The 17,560-nt window shown below is 38.2% G+C and overlaps 3 protein-coding genes across 6 annotated transcripts in view; 1 reads left to right on the top strand and 2 right to left on the bottom strand.

The window, feature by feature from the left end:
* LOC114879872 (ras-related and estrogen-regulated growth inhibitor) overlaps positions 1 to 17,560 on the top strand; it is an 83,479-nt gene that overhangs the window by 28,924 nt on the left and 36,995 nt on the right. The gene's annotated exons all lie outside the window — the stretch shown is intronic.
* Positions 7,748 to 10,371, bottom strand: LOC114879879 (sex-determining region Y protein-like). The gene is made up of 5 exons (XM_029195237.2): positions 10,209 to 10,371; positions 9,587 to 9,669; positions 8,237 to 8,470; positions 8,036 to 8,179; positions 7,748 to 7,915 (listed from the first exon to the last, which is right to left on the bottom strand). Exons 1-5 carry the CDS (start codon positions 10,369 to 10,371, stop codon positions 7,748 to 7,750), a joined length of 792 nt encoding a protein of 263 aa, XP_029051070.2.
* Positions 13,099 to 17,375, bottom strand: LOC114879875 (coatomer subunit beta). 3 transcript variants are annotated; one of them, XM_029195233.2, is made up of 9 exons: positions 17,285 to 17,375; positions 16,636 to 17,058; positions 16,229 to 16,562; positions 15,867 to 16,155; positions 15,457 to 15,797; positions 15,123 to 15,387; positions 14,242 to 15,054; positions 13,772 to 14,007; positions 13,099 to 13,702 (listed from the first exon to the last, which is right to left on the bottom strand). In XM_029195233.2, exons 2-9 carry the CDS (start codon positions 17,001 to 17,003, stop codon positions 13,472 to 13,474), a joined length of 2,877 nt encoding a protein of 958 aa, XP_029051066.1. In that variant the 5' UTR covers positions 17,004 to 17,058; positions 17,285 to 17,375; the 3' UTR covers positions 13,099 to 13,471. The 3 variants fall into 3 exon arrangements, with proteins under 3 accessions (XP_029051066.1, XP_029051065.1, XP_029051067.1); XM_029195232.2 differs by having other exon boundaries at positions 17,223 to 17,370; XM_029195234.2 differs by having other exon boundaries at positions 17,321 to 17,339.

Below are 17,560 nucleotides of genomic sequence, written 5' to 3'. Positions count from 1 at the left end.
CTGTTTTATTATGATTAATTGGGATTCTGGGTAGCTGATTTAGAATTTTTCGAGCTCTCGGGATTATTTTTCTTGTCATTTAGATAAATTTAACGAAGGGGTGGTAGAAAGTTTGAAATTGAGGTACTTTGGACTTCCGAACAATTTTTTTCCATTTGATGCAATTAACCTTTGGGTGACGGACTCCAATTTTAATTAATTTTTTTATTTCATATTATTCTCGTTTTCTAAATTTTGCACTGTTCCCAACAAAATTATTCTTTGTATCTAGTATCTTTAGTTTTTCTAAAATTAGGTAATAGCCACGCGTCTGATTATACATTGATATTTTCACTGTATCCCTGAATGTGTCAACTTTCGGACGGCGGACCATAAAGAGAGCCCCAATTTTCATTTCTCTAGAAACTATTACCTTCTAAAAATTATACTTCCAATATATGAAACTCTTTTGTTTAGAAATTATACATTTAATTTTAAATTAATATTCTTGTATGATTGTCCAATCGAACAGAAATCTCATTTTTTAATTTTGTTCTTAAATGCAACGATGCAGTTGCACTTGCACTTTTGAAGTGCATCTTTGCACTTGCATTTGCATTTTTGAAATGCATCCTTGCACTTGTATTTGCATTTTTGAAATGCATCCTTACACTTGTATTTGCATTTATGAAGTGCATCCTTGCACTTGCACTTGCACTTTTGAAGTGCATCTTTGCACTTGCATTTGCATTTTTGAAATGCATCCTTGCACTTGTATTTGCATTTTTGAAATGCATCCTTACACTTGTATTTGCATTTATGAAGTGCATCCTTGCACTTGCACTTGCACTTGCACTTGCACTTACCTGTATTTTCTTAATAATCAGTTTAAATGGGAAATCGATGGTTCTTTATCTTTATCTTCGCAAGTCGGTTTTAAAAGTTTGTAATTTCAAGTAATTACTATGAAATAAAAGAAATGAAATGTTGCTGTAACCTACGTTGCCTACAAAATTCCATCTCTTTTTCTTCTCTCAAAATTGTAACAATATTTTCATTGGTTGCAATTGAAGTCTCCAGATGTTCACCAACATCGTTCTTTAAATTACAGAACGAGGTCTTTCTTAAAACACCCCTGACCTTACTTACCTTCTGTCTACTGGATTGCGCTGACCTTCTCAGCGCACTTTCCACACAGACGTTCATTTTTCACTGGCGTTTCTTCTCATACAGGAAATTGTGGAAACGAGGAAACAAGGCTGGCTACCTTGGTATTAGGGTAAAACGAATGAATTACATCGTCGTGTCTAAGTGAAATGAAATTGAGCTTCGTGAACCTCGTCCTTTTCGAGCTACGCGAAAACCAGCTCCGCTATTCGAACGTTTATTAAAAACCAGCTAACAAATAATAACTATTTCTATCGTCTGTTGAGCATAGAAGTGTTCTGTTTGATAGATATCAAGGTGACAATTAATTTCAGAATTTCTTCTAAAACCTTCCTTAAATTCATTATTCAACACAGACACTCTAGTTGCAAACATAACAAAATTAACAAATTCTTAATGATACACTGCTTTAAAATTAGAAATTCAATTTTCCTTTATAAAATTCTAATTATTTCAAACAGTGTATTATTAAGAATCTTTGCTATAACAATTTATTATATTTGTAAAAATTCAACAAAATTAGATTAATGATCAGACTCATGGCCCTTTCCGCCATCTTTTCCACCACCTTTACCATCTCCTCCATCGTCACCTTTTTTGTACGCCCATTTCTTCTCTTCTTCTTGTCCCTTCTTCCCTCCATGCATGTCTTCGTGTTCATAATGATCCTCTTTGCCTTCCTTCACCTTATGCCCCTCTTCTTCGTTATAATGTTTACCATTTTCGTGCTTTCCTTTCTTGCCATAATGCTCCTCGTGGTCGGCTTTATCGAGATGACCCACTTTCTCGTGGCCACCCTTCGATGATTCGTGTTCCCGATGGAATTCGCCCTCCTTCTCAATGTCATCGCCCTCGTGGAACTCGTCGAAGAACTCGGTTCGTTTTTCAAACTCGTCCTACCACAAAAAAAAGTGAAAATAAATATTATCATCATAATTAGCCCTTACTTTTCAGGGATGGAAAAATTTCAAGGGTTAAACGTTGAAATAAATACCTTCTTGTGCACAGAGTGTTCACCCTTCGTATTGTAACCCTTTTGATGTTGGCCCTTTTCATCAAATTCTGCAGCCTTCTCCCCCTTTTCACCCTGCTGATGCTCCTCATGGTATTCTCCGTCCTCTTTGTGTTCCTTTTTCTTAGCATCCTCTTCCTCGTAATGTTTGCTGTGCTGTTCCTTATCGTGGTGACCCTTATTCGCCTTCTCCTCCTCGTGCCAGCTCTGGTAGCCCTGTAGAAAAATAAGAAATGAATCACCCTATATTTTCTAAAAAAAGTTTCCAAATTGAACTATAAGAAATATATAATAAAAACTAATTAATATAAAAAATTAAAAATATCACCTTCTCCCCTTTCTCGTCTTCGACCTCGTGGTGTCCTTCTTCCTGTTTCCCACCTGCACCCTCTTCGAACTCACCCTTGCCTCCTTTACCCTCTCCACCACCACCTGCACCCTCTTTGGAAGCTTCATACTTCCCCTCACCATGCGTACCCTCAGCTTGAACATCATCATTCTGTTCATCATATTTCTGTGCGTATCTTCCATTATGGTGACCATGGTTTCCTTTGTTTCTGTACATCTGTCTAATATTCTGATGATAATCATCAGCCCTATGTTCAGTCGAGGTATCGTCTTCGTAACTTCTTCGATTCTCTTTAGATTCCTCAGGTTCCTCGTCTCCCAGGTTCGTAGCTTCACCTACATCAGAACTTCTCCTCTCACCTTGTTCGTCGACTTCGGGCTCTCTTAACCGTTTGTACTTCGTTTTAGGCGCCCAGGTGCTGGCTTCGAAACGCTGAGCTGGTAAAGTCGGGACGTAAGGACGATTTGTAGATCCAGCTGGGCCAACAGAGTACACAGTGACAGTGGGAGCTTTCACCGTGTGGAAAACGGGGATCGATGGGGTCACTGTTGGCACTCTGCTATTTTCGTCGATCACTTGGTAAGATTCCAAGGTTGATAAGGGCACGTTTTTGGAGATCCTTGAATTAGCTGGCGCGTTACTGTTCTCGTAGGCTTCAAAATTCGATGGTGTTGCAGAGGTGGTCCTAGCATTCTGATAGGCACTCGAACCCTTAAGGATTCCATGGGACCTCAAACTCGGAGTCACTGGACTCTTATCGTCCTCATAATCCTGGAAACTCGACGATGGTGTCACAGAGGTCCTGGTATTTTCATAGACACTCCTACCCTTCAGGATTCCATGAGACCTCAAACTCGGAGTCACTGGACTCTTATCATCCTCATAATCCTGAAAATTCGACGATGGTGTCACAGAGGTCCTAACATTTTCATAAATATTCTTATGATTCCTATGAACCTTCAAACTTGGTGTCACAGAGGTCTTAATATTTTGATAAGTACTCGATCCTCTATCATTTTCATAAACCTCCAAATTCGATGGAGTGACAGTCAGGTCCTCAATACCCAACTGGGGTCTATCTTTGTACACAATCTGATCCTGCAAAGGTGAATTATAATAACCTCCATAAGAAGAAACTTTGTCTTCATCTACAGAAGACAAAGAACCATCATCCCTAATGGGATGTTCTTCTTTGATATGCTTCTTCTCGTACGACCTTCTGCTTGAACCACCCAAAGGACTTCTTACAGGCTCAATCACCCTGCTCAGCTGTTCTTCGTCCTTATTATTCTGATTAATAGATCCTTTATCAGGACTGGATGAACCTTCGATGTTCAACTTCTCCAAATTATTTTCTTGATTCACTTTGGCTGAAGACGATGGTCCCAAACGTCTTGATTTGTTTCTATTATTACTGTTTTCATTGTTTGTTACTTTGTCACGAGGACGTTTACGAATCTTCTTCTTTCTAATTGATTTTGTGGATTGAAGATTGCTCGATGGGGTGCTGGTGACTGCTGGATCTACATGGTGTCTCTGTTTCTTCAGTTCACTTGATGAAGAGTATAGCCTGGATGGAAGAGTAATCGACGTTGTGGATGGATTTTCAAGCTTTCTTTCTTCTGGTGAATTTAACGATGGTCGATTTTTGGATGACTTTGATTTATGGGACCTGTGAGTGGACACTGGGTATGGGTATTCTGGGGATTTCGATCCTGATTCACTGTCTGATGGTAGTGGACTTTCTTGACTAGGATTCGAGTAGTATCTTGGTATTGTTGAAATTTTCTTCGTGTTTGTAATAACTGGGTCGTAATAGGTATTGCCAATCACCGTGGGAACTGGCTGCTTATTTTCACTGTCAAATTGTTCTGAAAAAAGGGAACTTTAGTTGTCGAAGATGAATTAATTGAAATTCAAGGATATTATTTACCAGGATTTTTATAAGAAACAGAGATCTTCCTTTTGTCTTTCTTGTTTATCTTTTGCGGTTCGTATTCCAGGATAGACAAAGCATCCTCCATGTTCTCTATATCTTCGATCAACACCGTTCGCGACTGATCCACCTGTTGATCCGTGCTCGTTCGTACATCGTCCTCTTTTGAACCAGTATTTTGACTATCTGCCAGTGACAGTAAGTCCTCGTTGATTTTGCCAGAGTTGTAAGGGAGTTGGATTTTAGGACTTTCTTTCTTGACATTATCGTTTAAAGGGATCGTTTCTGTGGTGTTCGTGGCTTCTCTCTTTGATTTAATCCTTCCATTTAGTGTCGCTGATCTTGTTGTCTATAAAAAATTTATCAGTCAAATATTAAACACTGAAATTATCCCTTCAACGATGAATTTCTTTGATTTTTAGTTTGAATTTAATTTTAGATTCTTTTTTATTCTAAATTTAATATTCCAAGTTAATATTCACTAATTACAGAGAAAAAAAGAGAGCAGTTATAATTAGGTGCTTTCGGCTGACACTTTCATTTCCACTAAAATAAAAATGAATTGTTTTTAATTAAAATTACACTCTTGTATTTTCGTTTCTTTGATTTCGAAGTTAATTAAGCTTTCCGAAAATGTTACCGTGCTAAGTAGAAGAAGCAGCGCTATGCCAGCCAATGTTCCCTGCACTCGCATGACTCTTCGAGAACACGACGAAGACTGAACAACGATTCTAGCCGAAGCAGGCAATTATATCGCGTGTTTTCGCGTTTCAGAAAGGCATTCCCGAATGATATGACAATTTCACAGCGATTAGGAGGTAAACTTCGATCAAGGGACTCGATTCGCCGCGATCCCGATTCGCATTGATCGATCTAATGATTCAGCTTCCTACTTTCTCTACGGGTTACATAAGATTACCACTCCATTAGATTGAATAACTAAACATCCTGAAGTTTCGACTGAACGTTGCGCAAGAATATCGTACTGTGGTCACTTATTTCTATTTATTTCTTTTAGCCGAGGGGTTGACTGTCGAATTTTGTAAGAAATCATGATCCAATTAACTGTTTTAGACGCGGAATTTTTCTTGAATCAGATTAGGTATTGTTTCAATGTTGCGTTTAAAAAGGAAAAAAGAAATTGCAGGTTTTTGATGTCTACAAAGTGTAACACAGTTTCATCACAGAAAAGTGAAAGAAAACAGCACTTGTACCGTGTCAATTTACAGCTTAAAGCTTGCCAGAAATAACTATCCAAAGAATTTTTAAATATTTTTAATGTACAGTTAATAATTTTTAATCATAGCGAGTGAAATTCGTACTTTGTTCAAATGACTAATTTCGAGAGGTGCAAAGTCTATTACAATTTCATGACAGAAAAGTGAAAGAAAACAGCACTTGTGCTATGTCAATTTAAAGCTTAAAGCTTGCCAAAAATAACTATCCAAAGAATTTTTAAATATTTTCAATGTACAGTGAATAATTTTTAATCATAGCGAGTAAATTCGTACTTTGTTCAAATGACTAATTTCGAGAGATGCAAAGTCTATTACAATTTCATGACAGAAAAGTGTAAGAAAATAGCACTTGTGCCGTGTCAATTTAAAGCTTAAAGCTTGCCAAAAATAACTATCCAAAGCATTTTAAAATATTTTTAATATACAGTGAATAATTATTGATCTTTGCGAGTGAAATTCGTACTTTGCTCAAATGATTTATTTCAACAGGTGCAAAGTCTATCACAATTTAATGAGAGAAAAGTATAACAAAATGGCACTTACGACGCATCAATTTAAAGGCAAAAGTTTGTAGATAATGCCTATTTAATGGTCGAAACGACGAAGGGAAGATAATATGAAAATGTATAACATTTATATCGAGCGATCTCGGATGCTATGTTTAGCAAAGTTAATTAACTATCTGCTCCGCACTCTATCGTTTCTCGCTGTTATGGAACGACGAAGAAGCTCGATACGAAACGTTTGGCTTCCTATCGTAGGAAGACTTGCAATCTCGCGAGTCGATTCAGATCGCGACAATGGAACGCGTTAGCGGACCGTAGCCAATTTCACGCCAGGATTTTCACTTTTCACGCCAACACGGAACGTAAACGATTTCTTGCTTGATCGATTGCCCTGACCGACGATGTTTCGTCAATTTCTTCGTTTACCAATGACGAACTTCCGTCTTGCGTTATTAGAACCCTTTACCATTCAAACGCCTAAAATTTTCTAATCAATCATCAAATTTTAGATCAATTATCAAATTTCATTCAACTCGGCGAATGGACAGAAATTTTTAAACGAAGGTAGCTAAAATTTAATTGACACTTTATTAATATCTGCGAAGCCTGATAATGAAACAACAACGATGTTCTTAGGAAAAGAATACGGTTCATTAATATTCAACGAGAAACCTCATACTGTGCTCGATTTCTTCAATCACTTCTTAAGCTCTCCTTCATTCAACTCGCCTTTCACCCATCATTAGCAGGGATATTTCAGTAATTATTTCGTTCATCAACATTGTTAGCACAGATATTAAAACATCTGGCATCAATATAAAAAGAAGTTGCTATTTATACGTCTATTGTGTATATTTTTAATTAAAAAAATCTGAAATATTTATGGTAATTTTCAAGGATTTAATTTCAGTATTTAATTTCTGAGAATGAAATGTTTAAGGCTCGAATTGATTGGGAAAATTTTTCAAATTAAGCAACGAATGCATAGTGGAATATAATAGGAATAATAGCGAGGCAAGTTTCAGCGAGGTTCAGCTAGAATTGTGCTTATTAAGTCCATTAACCCGACAGATACAATTCCACACACCTGCAGCGGTATTTACGCGTGCTTTCCGCTTCCAGCTTCGATTATGCTCCCCTTTGCGCTTCAACCCTCGAACGTAGGGTTCATAGGAAAGATGACGCACTGGTTTTCTCAGGAATTTCGTCGGGATTAACGGAAATACCTTCCGTTTCGATGAAAGTGCACAAAGGCGCTTGCTTTTCCATCGGGAATAAATAAATCACGCGTTTACCTTGAATATTAGGAAGAAAATTGAAGCTTATTTTCCTCATCATTTTTATATTTTTCAAGTATAATTAACGAAGTACATTGTTATGACTAGTCGAGAAATAGGATATAAAAATAAAACGGAGCCTGGGTCAATCGTGACCCAAACTTACAAAAAATATACAATGCATAATTTTTAAACGAAAAAGTTTCATACATCGCGAGAAAATAGCAGAAGTAGATTAAAATTGGGATTTCTCTCCATGGTCCGCCGTCGGAGAGTTCATCGTTCAATGACCACTGCTAGCCAACCATTTCTTTCCCGATTCGTGTCCACCTTTCTTTCCGTATTTCTTTCCATGCTGATGATGACTATCGTGACCTTCCTCCACTTTGCGACCCTTTTGATTGCGATGATGATGACCCTCCTCGTGTTTCTTCTTTTTACCGTGATGATCCTGATAAATCGTTCTTTAATTAGTTTCAATATTTTAAGACTATAAATTCTCGAAGAATTTCAAATATTTGGCTTCTGAAATATTGTTGAAATTGCTGAAAAATTATCTCTTTGAACAAACCTCGCGACTAGCGGAATCCGTATGACCCTTCTTCTCGTGACCACCCTTCTTACCCTCGTGTTCATGGTGATAACCTCCATGCTTCTCGTTTTCCCCGTCCTCGTGGTATTCGTCGTAAAAATCGTGTTTCTTCTCGTATTCGTCCTGTTACGTTCGCAACAACGATGGAAATTTTTCGTTAAAATATAAATTGAAACGTACCTTTTTGAAAATACTGTGCTCTCCTTTGGTACTGTAACCCTTTTGGTGTTTCCCTTCATCCTCGAATTTCGCCGCTTTCTCACCCTCCTCGCCGTGATGACTTTCGTCGTAATGATCCGCTTCCTCGTGCTTCTTCTCTTCTTCACCCTTTTTCTCGTCGTACTTCTGTTTGTGATTCTCTTTATCGTGGTGGCCCTTTTCGCCCTTGTCGAACTCGTGGAATACTTTGTAGCCCTGTTCGATGGAGACAAAATAAATGACACAATAATTTATTAAAAATATTGGAAAATCCATGTGAATTATATCACCCTTGGAAGAACATATTTTCTGCAATTAGAATTATTAAATGAATTATGATTTTGTGTTACTTTTCATTCATGATACAACCCCTTTCAAAATATCAAGTCAGTAATAAAAATCCAATATTTATTTCCGCATAGAATCAATCAAATCCATATTATATCACTCTTGGAAGAACATATTTTCTGCAATTAGAATTATTAAATGAATTATGATTTTGTATCACTTTTCATTCATGATTCAACCCCTTTCAAAATATCAAGTCAGTAATCAAATTTATCCAATATTTGTTTCCACAAAGAATCAATCAATTTTCTTTAAATATATCAACAAAACGCTTACGTAGTCAATTTTTTAAAACTTGAAGTTTCAATTTGATGTATCGTAGGTATCATTTTGTGACACTTTTATGTCATGATTTTCAGTCCGTGACATTCGATCATTCTACTTGAAATTGTTCCTTTAAAGAAGAACCGTTCATCCCTTTTGAAGATAATAGAACGGCCAGTTCAGAAGGAGATATAATAACGAGTATCCCACGTTATAAAGAAGGATCTCATCGGGAGCAGGAAGGAGACAGTTCGCAGGAGGACGTCGATGTAGGGAAGCAGATAGACGGGCAATCTCGAAGCGTTTCTCTAGCGGGTAACGTAGTTGGCGGACGTATTAATTGCCACCCCAGACCGGTATCTTCGTGGAATAAAAGTGAAAAGCAATATCAGCCGGCGTGCAGTACAAAAGGGGTGGGCTACGGTACACCCTATCGTTACAAAGAATATTTTCTCGACGAAGAAAGGAGACGTCGTTCGGCGACGTTGCGAGAAGGTCGTTCGCGTAAAAACGACCGTATAATAAATAATACCCTGGACACTAATATTACCGGCGATAAAAAAAGAAAGAAAGAAAGAAGAGCCGTCAAGGAACGTTGACAATGACGAGAGACACGGGCGTCGAAGCGAAAGGTACAAAATGATTTTCGAATATTTGTCTTCCACTGAATCCAAATTGTATAGAGGGTTTAGTTTAATATTAATGACAATATTGTTGTACCTTGTCGCCTTTCTCCTCGTCGGCTTCGTGGTGATCCTCTTGGTATTTCGTCCCTCCTCCTTTCTCCTCTCGTTTGCTTTCATCTGTTTCGGAATTAATTAGAAATTCATTAGACTCGTTAGTTGAATTTAAGAAAATGAGGTACTTACCCCTCGATCGAGTTAATTTTTTTACCATAGGTAGTCCTATCCCTTAACTCCCCCCTCTCAGAGGGCAAAAACTGAAATGGTCCAAAAAGTGTTTTTTTTTTGCACCGATCTCAATTTCCAGAAAAAAAGAAAAAACTAACCTAACCTGATCTAACCATCAGGAGTCAGGTGAAGACCTCAATCTTTGTACACTTCCTCTATTACTCATAGGATCATTTTAGGCTAGGTTTAGGTATTTTTCCCTTGGGAGGGAGGGAGGGTACTCACTGAGATCTGCAAAAAAAAACACTTTTTGGACTATTTCAGTTTTTAACCCTTAAGGGATAGGATGACCACCATTGAAATCGCCAGGTCAAGGGCTATCTATGGTAAACAATCAGCTCGATTGAAGTGTACCCCATTTTCTTAAATTCAACCAACTCGTTATTAAATTCCTGTGAAAGATTTTTAATGGTAATTTGTATTAAAAATACCTTTGTGTTCTGTGGCAGCTGTTTCAAGGTCCTCCTTGTACCGGAAGTCATCAGGAACCTTGATAATTTTTTTACCAGCCGAGCAATCGTCCATAAAAAGTATGATAAATAGTATCAATCCCACAAAACCTACCTCCGGTCTCATTTTAATTATTTTAATCATCTTTGTGTGAACTTGGACGCGGTCGAGTTAAACACTGAAGATCGCACGGATTCGAAGCTGAAATTTATGGATCCCGCGATTCCTCTGTCGGATACTTTTTCCTCGCTGATCCGTTTCCACAAATACAATAAGATCGCTCTTGTTTCCTTTGTTCACCGCATCGAAGAAAGTTCTCGCTTCCGAATGACGAGGGGAAAAAGATGGTTCTTTACGCTCCGCTTTCACCTGATTTCATCTTCGATTGATCATCCGGTGCAGATGATTTTTCTCTTGGAGGATCGAAGAAAGTTCATCGTTCTGAGAATCCAATGAACACGATCGCTTTCTCCGGCAGATACTAAAAAGTTTTATTCGTCAATAATTATAAAGATTTGATATACAATGGTTCCTTGGTATACCTTAATTTGTTCCTGATGGTTGAACTTATACCATAAGACCTTTCCCATAAGAAAGTTATTAAATATTAAATTATAGTAATGTAAAAATGATTAACCCGTTCTCATGTAAAAAATATTATTATACCCTCATTAATTTTTCCTCTTTTATTTAAGAGCATCCCTTTTGGATGTAAGGGTACTAATCATTGGGGAAGTACTCACATGATATTGTAATAATTTAACAAATTTATTTATTGTCACTTTACGACAGTTTGTAAATTAATACATTAGAAAAAAAAATTTTCTCTGAGATAATTATTCAAAAATGACACAAAATTTACAGAAAATATTTATGTCGTAAATCGAGCAAAATTTGTCTCGTCCAAATAGGACCTATACCGAGGTACCACTGTATTTCAATTAAGGATGAGACGCAATTATAACGCGTATAGTTTTTATGTTAACACCATGGATCGTCAATGTTTCCCTTATTTCCGCTGCTCTTCAGCAATGGAACGTGTTATTTCTGCGAGCAAAGAATCGAGTTTCCAGACTGTTGATATTTCACAGTTACCTTCAATTAACGTCCTCCATTTATTCCTTCTTTAATTAACATCCCTCAATTTTTAAATAGAATTTTTATAAATTATTCGTGAAATTTGCTTTTGTCTATCGAATACCAATCAACAACATATTTTTTAAAAGCTGAAAAATATTCTAAAAATATCCATCGAGATAGCTTTCGAATTTCTGTCGCATCAAAATAAAAAAAAAGAAGGATGGTTGATGATCACATCCCCCTGGATGCACCAAGCAAACATCAGCTGCAATCGACTGTGCAGAGGATGAAGCTGCAGTGCAAACAGCCACCTTTTTTCCTCCCTTGTTTCTGTTGCCTCCTTCAACCCCATACATCCCCTATCTCTCTGGAAAGCCTTAAGAGGGAACATTTTAATAAGGGTGCAGTTTAATGAATTTCTCAGCTTAATAAATTAATCGACCTTAATACCATTGCTCTTACCACGAAGACGTTTTACAATCTTCTGTGACGCATCTTACGACATCATCAAGATGGAATTAGACAGACGATGATTTCTTCTTTAACCCTTTCGGTGGAAATTATGTTCCCGAGAAGTTAAAATTAGATTGAAAATAACGAAGAATAGTTACGATGGAATTTAATCGCGACACCATGGAAGATGGAAAATTTGAAGTTTCTTATGAATATTTTGTTGAAGAAGGTACCATTGTGCTTCGATGAATAAATAAATCTGGAAAGTACCATGGAAGATGGAAAATTTGAAATTTCTTATAAATATTTTGTAGAAGGTACCGCTGTGCTTCGATGAATAAATAGATCTGGAAAATCCATGAGATAAGGGGATCGTAACTTTTAGGAGCAATTCAGAAGGTAATTCCCATAAAAAGGATCGTGCGAAGAGAATATCAAAGATGATCGCGTTACGAAGCAATGAAGACGCTAAATGTTGCAAAATAATTTCAGGAATTCTTGTTTAATAAAAAGAGTATACTTAATGATTAGGTTTTATAAAAAGAAATTGGACCAAATGATTTGAAGTTTCTCGAGAAGCTATAGAAATTAATTTACTAAGATATGTGCCTTTGTCGTTTTAAAAAATTACAATTTATTGAAATCGTGAAAAAAAATAGTGAAGGGTAATTTTTCAACTTTTTTATGGGAGCCTATAATGAAAATTTCATGGAGATCGGTTGATGCACTTGGAAGTTACAATTAATTAAAATTTATGGTCGTTTATAGCCCACTGTATATTCATAGTTCATTTGCAATTCGAGTTCTTATGATTTTGCAAGGTTGTCCTTTTCATAGATTGAAACCCATAGTATTGATGTGAAACCTGTTAAAAATTGCACCACCAATTTTACTTCATATACCACTGCGAACCATCAAAAGGAAGTCGCAAATATTTTACCTTTTATTCGAACCATCAGTAGCTTATTGTCGACATTAGCATAAATTTACTACTATCGGGTAAAATATTTTCTGTTCGTATATCAACCAAATAATTGAAACAAAAATAATTAAAGCTTGCAATTACTCGAGTCACTTAATCAGAAAATTGATTTATTTAAAAAAAGGAAGAGACAATTTTCTATTACCTCTTCACTGCTAAACGACAGTAACAGTACTGCTTTCAAAGCACCTTTACATAGATTGACATAAAATATGATGAATTTATTTTATTTTCATATTATTACACTTGTTTTAGTGTACAGATCAAAATCTGTGAAACTTAGCGTTAAATCAAAAAAAGAAAAATTTTTTAGCAAGAAACAAAAGACAGTGTAAAACGAGTGATAGAATACAATGTAAAGTATTTGTTCTTTATTTTGTAAAAAATATCGTATGCATTAGAAACGTTAGTTTCAACAGAATAAAATAGAAGTTCGTGTAACTAAAGTATATCGTGTACGTATATTTCTTCGCTTTCGGGTACAGCAAGAATATCTAATTAAGAAAATAAAGCAACGCATAAATACCAATATATTCTGGTCGTATAAAATATAGTTTGAACGTCACTGCGTTAGAAGAAACCTTAAATCGTTTGGAATTGACCGAAGACAAACGAGACGCGCCATTTATAAAACCCATCTTTTGAATAAATTCAATTGGCTACGCTTTTTTTCCCCCGAAACGACTCGAATACTGAGGATACGTGAAACGGATTTAATTACTACGCGTTTTAAGCGGCTTGCACCACTTTGCTCTGTGGTCCTTTCTGCGTGGAATTGATTTTATCCCCTAACGATAACGCCATCCCTTGGCTCTTCGCTCTGATACGTATATGACCGACCACCGGCGCGTCCGGTTTATTCAATGGTTTCTCAATAGACATGTTGGCCAGTGCGTCCTCTCCGAATATAGATTTTGCGTACATATTCGCCGCCATGAAACCGCACTGTCCAGAAAGTGCCTGAAACAGAAACACGTTTCCCTTTAGCAATTCAGTATTTTTCACATGGATAGAAAACGAGAAAAATACCTTTTCCGGAGTAAGACAACGCATATTGGTAGACTTCAACAGATGAGCAAGATACTCTCTCAAGTCTGACAGTGTCGTGTTTACAGAAACCTTGTTCTCCCATTCGAATTCTGCCCACATTTGTCTGAACTCGGCATCGGTACACGTTGCTGGCACTATGTAATCCATAATGTCGATATGTATATCGTTCAATACGACTACGCTTCTATCGGAACCCGCGCCGGATACATCATAAACTGAAAATCAATCGATAAATATCCTTAGTTCAATATGTTCTAAAATTTTGTACAGGGTGTAAAACAATCAATGTTCATGGCTTCAGGGGGTGAATCTACACCCTAGGATCAGTGGACATTTATAAAAAAAATTATTTATAATTTTGCGGCAAGTTTTTTTTGTAGTCATCACCCCCTGAAGCCATTAATTTTTTACACCCTGTACAGTATAAATGAATGGAGATTCTTAATCACCTATGTTTCCAAATATTATTCCATTTTCTGTAGATGCTACTTTAACATTAGCCTTGATGCTAGCAAAGTCTCGTGGCGCTAATACGATGGGCTGTGGCCTTTCTACGAGCTTCAGATCGCCCATAGTCGCGAGCTCTAGAGTGCAATTTTGTAGAGTATCCTCGGTTTGATTAACGATGAGCACGTCGAGCACGATGTCGTATTGGTTAACGTGAACGAGGGCCTCCGCGTACACGGGGTCGGAGAAGCCAGTTAATTGAGTGACTTTGCTCAACGCGCTGGGAGCTGGCGCGTCTCCGCCGGCACCGGGTCTTCCGGCAACGGCAGCGCTCAAGCTCTGTTCGAACACGTCGCCAGCCCCGCCGGCTAAATCTGACCCGCGGCTCAATTGTAGGAACTGTATCGCGTCGTCCACCTGGACGATGCTGCCTGGCTTTTCCTTCGCCTTCTGATTCTGCGAATCCTCCTCGGCCTTCGCTGCCAGCATTCTGCCTAGAGCCTCGCGGCAACCCTCGGTGAACACCGTCTGCACGAGTGGCACCGGGCAAGCCAACGATCTCAGACACAGAGATATTCGCTCGGCGTCGTCGTGGGTCATCGCCTTCGTAGGCAGACCCGAACGACCCAGCTGCAACACGCTTGACATCACCAGCATCGCTTCCGCTTGCATACGGTTGCTCTTCTGCTTGTCGTTCTCGAGACTCTTGTAACGAAGGGCCAGCTTGGCCAAAGTCGTGGCTAAGGAAGCGCCGATGAAGAAGTCGCCCTCCATCATGTATTGAACCAATGCTGGACGCTTCTCTTCCTTCTTACCTATCGGATAGAGAGGATGTTAGGAAATTGCGTGGTTTGTTACATTGTAAATTTCTAAAGACAATTACGAGCAGACGCTGCGCTGAAAGCGCTCTGAGTAGCGTATGTCCCGTCGGAGGTGACCAGTTGCGTTGGTGCAGCTTGTGCATTCCCATCCTCCGACGATTTCTCGCCAGCCTGACGTTTATTCTCTGCTTCGAGCAGCGGCAGCTCGCCCAAGGCGGCGCGTATTCGGTTCATCACAGCCTCTATGTCTTCTTTTGATGTTGCATATTCACCGAGGATCCACAGCGCTGCTCTGTGTACCTTGACTGATTTTATGTGTGGAAACACCTGGATAGAAAATAGAAGAACGGGTTAATTTATTGAAACATAGGAAGATCAATGATACTTGATAATTACTTCAAGGAGTTTCTCGACAATAAGGGGCCTGAGATTCTCAAATCGTTGAATAGCTTCGCGAACGAACACTAAAACATCGGTAGCCGCAGCCTCGTTGTTCTCCGATAGAAAATCAGTCAGCACAGGGATCACTGTTGCCGCGACGTCTGAGAATTTGATGGAACAAGCGTGCAACGTTCGCACGAGAAGCTGTCGATATCTTCCAGCATCTTCGTGTTCTCCGCCAGCTGTTCTGAGAACCTCTTTCTTTAAAAGTTGGACCATTTCTTCAATCGTGCGTGTGGTTACCAAATCCATCGCCAGAGCTAACGTTTTTGTTCTGACTTCCAATGCTGGTGAACCTGAAGTAGAAATATTTTAAATAATTGTCTGGATCGGTGTATCGTTTCTCTTTGTTCTTTAGAACCTACCTAGAACTCTAAGCACATCCATAACCAAATCTTGAAGGACTCTTTCATAAACGGGACTCTCTTTCATTGCAATCAAACGATCAAGAACGATCAGTTTCACGTTATTGTCGCTTTCTTTGACAACCAATTCGATGTAACACGAGGCTGCAGCTTTGATTGCTGTGGGAGCACTCGAAAGTGTTACCAAAGTGCCAGCTGCTTCATAACGCACAGCAGCACTCGGTGAATTCAACAAGCTGTAAATACATCTAATGAATCTAGCTCTTTCTGATGGATTTGCGAGACAAACCTGGGGAAAAATAAATTTATTAGAAACTGATCAAGCAGGAATGTTGAAAATACATTCTTCAAGATATACGCACCTTGTAAATTAACTCAACGATAACCAACTGCAGTATATCACCGAAGCAGGGCACTTGATCCAAACAAGCAGCTAAATAAGCCAGCGCCCTGCTCTGGTCAGCGTGAAGCAACATCAAAAATGCGTTCCTTCTACAAGACATATCTTGCTCGCCTTCCAAATACTTTGCTATCAACTCGGGTGCATCTGGTATGAGAAATTCAAAGTTTCTGTAAATTGTAAAAATAGCTAGAACCGCATTACGTCTCACATAAGAATGTCTATGCTCCAAGCATGCAATTATTGCAGGCATCAGTGGTTCTAAAAGCTCTGGTTCCTTCAATTTGCACAAAAATCTGTAATACATGAATACATCCTTTAAATTATTCATACTTCGATTAGTGAATCTCAAGTATCAGTTAATAGTACCTCAAAGTAGAACCTCTGACAAATTCATTCGGATGCTGTAAATCTTTTCTATACGCATCGCATACTAAAATCATTTCTTGAAGCAGTTTGCCATCGGGAGATGTTTTAGGAACAATTTCCCAAAATATCAATAGAAGCTTCTTTATCGTGTGATCCTGCAGTGGAAGAACATATCTGATGATGGTCATTAGCAGACCAGGTAGGCGTTCACCGCTCAAAATCATGTGAATAGTTTTCTTAAGTGCTTCGATTTTCGTTTGAACATCGCCTTTTTCGAGATCCTGTTTCAGTTGGAGCTCGTTCAATGGCTCCGTATCGGTCGGAATGTTTATTAAAGTGTAACAAGGTTGTTCAGCAACGGTGCTCATTGTTCCTATTGTGTTTCACACTTTGTCAAGAAGAACCTGCGTTACGATCTGTAAACTAGAAACGATCAATGTACGATTTAAAATCAAATGATCATAGTGAATAGTCGGAGACGGGTTATTTAAAAAACAGTTCGAAAGTGAGGTTATGTCGCGTTCACTAGATATTAACGTGTCACATTGAACACGATACTATAATAATGCCGATGACGTTTGACGCACTTGATCGCGAGAAAATCGTGGAAAAACGAAGAACGACGATATCTTTCAATTGATGAACTGACATTTATACGAGTCCGGAAACAAGAAAAACAGCATACGTGTCAAACCCCCTAAGCTAGGGGACCACTAAAATGCGAACAGGTAGCGCCACGGTCTACGCCTCCACGTAAGTCGGGTATCTTTTGAAATGTTCGTATTGTTTGTTTTATAAAATATTGTTCAAACATTGTTGATTCATACAAACAACGATATCAACGTTTCTTATTTTCCTCAGTTTATATAAGTTTAATTTTAAATTAATAATGATCGTGTTTTTATGTAAAATATATTATAAAATA

The sequence above is a fragment of the Osmia bicornis genome, chromosome 8 (assembly GCF_907164935.1).
Source record: "Osmia bicornis bicornis chromosome 8, iOsmBic2.1, whole genome shotgun sequence".
NCBI lineage: Eukaryota > Metazoa > Arthropoda > Insecta > Hymenoptera > Megachilidae > Osmia > Osmia bicornis.
The sequence above is the reverse complement of the archived record's forward strand: the minus strand, read 5'-3'. Positions and strand labels throughout refer to the sequence as shown.

Coding starts and splice junctions, on each gene's coding strand:
- LOC114879875 (XM_029195233.2), bottom strand. CDS start 17,003: ATGAGCACCGTTGCTGAACAACCTTGTTACACTTTAATAAACATTCCG. Junction 16,563..16,635: donor GTCAGAGGTTCTACTTTGAG/GTACTATTAACT, acceptor CATGTATTACAG/ATTTTTGTGCAAATTGAAGG. Junction 16,156..16,228: donor TCGTTGAGTTAATTTACAAG/GTGCGTATATCT, acceptor ATTTTTCCCCAG/GTTTGTCTCGCAAATCCATC.
- LOC114879879 (XM_029195237.2), bottom strand. CDS start 10,371: ATGATTAAAATAATTAAAATGAGACCGGAGGTAGGTTTTGTGGGATTG. Junction 9,670..10,208: donor AGCTGCCACAGAACACAAAG/GTATTTTTAATA, acceptor ATTCCGAAACAG/ATGAAAGCAAACGAGAGGAG. Junction 7,916..8,035: donor CGGATTCCGCTAGTCGCGAG/GTTTGTTCAAAG, acceptor ACGATTTATCAG/GATCATCACGGTAAAAAGAA.